The sequence below is a fragment of the Styela clava genome, chromosome 8, assembly GCF_964204865.1.
Source record: "Styela clava chromosome 8, kaStyClav1.hap1.2, whole genome shotgun sequence".
NCBI classification, from domain to species: domain Eukaryota; kingdom Metazoa; phylum Chordata; class Ascidiacea; order Stolidobranchia; family Styelidae; genus Styela; species Styela clava.
The window spans coordinates 15,417,221-15,419,263 of record NC_135257.1 but is presented as its reverse complement, the minus strand read 5'-3'; the positions used below and the strand labels follow the sequence as shown (position 1 = coordinate 15,419,263).

The following is a 2,043-nucleotide window of genomic DNA, read 5'->3' as shown; positions in this document are numbered from 1 at the left end:
GAAGTCCCAGCGCCTTATAACTGGGCACATAATCAAAATTTGATTCAACGTCAGGATTACGACAATCCCCTGTGTTAAATTTCGACAATAATGTTTTGAAATTTGAAAGTCATTTTTTCAATCGAAAACTCCTGCTTGCTAATATATTAGAATTTTCTTGAGCGTCGGAAAAAGCGGAGTCACCATTACATTCTGATGAAAGCAAATCGTCTACGTATCAATCCCTAAAAACCGTTTCTACCGCTTCCATTGAAAATTGCCCGGTGTTATCAAGCGCGGTTTTTGCAACGTATAGCGAGTCGACCACACCAAATATTCTCACTAGAAATTGATACACATCAGGCGGGGTTGTGGATCTCAGATTTCCTTGCAAGAAAAATCTGACTGAATCCGTGTCCGACTGTGGTAGACGCACCATGTGATACATGGCTTCAATATCAGCATTCAATGCAATCAATCTTGTTCTGAAGCGCAATAAAACTCCAATCAGATTCTTAATGAGATCAGGTCCCGAATATATCTGATTATTCAAACCGATTCCACAATATGTATCCGCGGCGTCAAAAACTATTCGTATCTTGCCAGGTTCATTTGGATTCTCAACTCCATGATGAGGAAGATACCAAGTTCGAGGACCCAAAGTATCACGTTCTTTAACAGTCAGCTCTCGCACCCAATCACGTTTGATGTTTTTGCTCATAGAGGTGCAGTACACATCTCTCAGACCGTCATTTTCCAACAGTCGTTTTTTCGGATTCCTACATCTCGTACGGGCAATAAGACTGTTCTCCGACATAATGGAAGTATCGCGACGCCACAGAAAGCCGACTTTATAATGCCCATCAACAATAGACGTTTTAGCTCTATTCACATTCGCAGCCACGCGATCTTCGACAGATTCGGCGCGCTTCGTGTTGTAGCTCATTACCATCGCTTCCGTACTCGAAAATTGCTTAACTTGGTGTTGCAAGATATTGTAATCATCGTGTAATAAATGACAATTAGCATGAATTAAATCGTCTTCACACGCGCGTTTGTTTGCGCCTAGCAAAGTCCATCCGAGTGGTGTTCTTATTGCAATCGGTTCATTGTCTCCCCCTACACGCCTTTCAAGTTGAAAGTGGGCAAATGGATGGTCCGCACCTATGAGCAACATAACTTCGTTTTCTCTAATGTCAGGAAGTGATAATCCACGTAAATGATGGAAGGTTTCAAAATCTTTATGACTTCTTTCAGGGTGGGGAATTCTGGTGCCACATACGAAAACTGACTTTAGATGTAGTTCTTCGCCGTCGGGATTTAATTTGTCACGCACAAAAAGTTCGACCGCTTCCGAGTCATGCAAGACCCCAGTTCCTCCGAGGGTGGTTAACATGAGCCTTTTACGACGTCCACGCAAATCCAATTTAGTTTTAAGTTTGGGATGAATGAGAGAGACCTGACTTGCCGAATCAAGCAAAGCAACTGTATACTCGGAGCGTCCATTAGCTCCTCTAACCAGAACAGGCAGCAACTGAAATTGAACTCCAGTTGTTACCGACACCGCATTGTTTATACCCTGTCGGTTTATTGGTCTTGGGACGCTTTCAAACATGCGAATTCCATGAATACATTTGTGATGTTTCCCATTGCATATACTACACTCGACATCACATCTACACATAAATGCACGATGGCCCGGTTCAAGACATTTAAAGCAAAGTCTGTAATCTACAACAAAGTTACGTTTTACATAATCGGTCGCACCGAAAAACGTCTCACAACTTCTCAAAGAATGGCGAGCATTGCAGAATTGACAACGTGATGCGTCACTATGACGTATAATCGGATTCCAAGTTTGATAACGTTGAAAATGGAGTCGGAAATCGGCGACGAGCGCTTCTGGGCATCTCGTGGTCAGTTAAATCAGTTCTATTGATCACATTGCAAGTAACATCTGGAGAAAAAGGATTGGCGATTTCTTCAGTTCTTTCCCACAACCATTGCTCAAAGTCAATTAATGTCGGATTAGAGTTTTTGTGAATAAAACCTACAACAAATTTA

The 2,043-nt window shown here is 42.1% G+C and overlaps 1 protein-coding gene across 1 annotated transcript; it reads right to left on the bottom strand.

Annotated features, from left to right (window-relative positions):
• Positions 1-217: 217 nt before the first annotated feature.
• On the bottom strand, positions 218-1,663 carry LOC144425873 (uncharacterized). The gene has a single exon (XM_078115632.1). The coding sequence runs from the start codon at positions 1,661-1,663 to the stop codon at positions 218-220; it is 1,446 nt and encodes a 481-aa protein (XP_077971758.1).
• Positions 1,664-2,043: the final 380 nt, after the last annotated feature.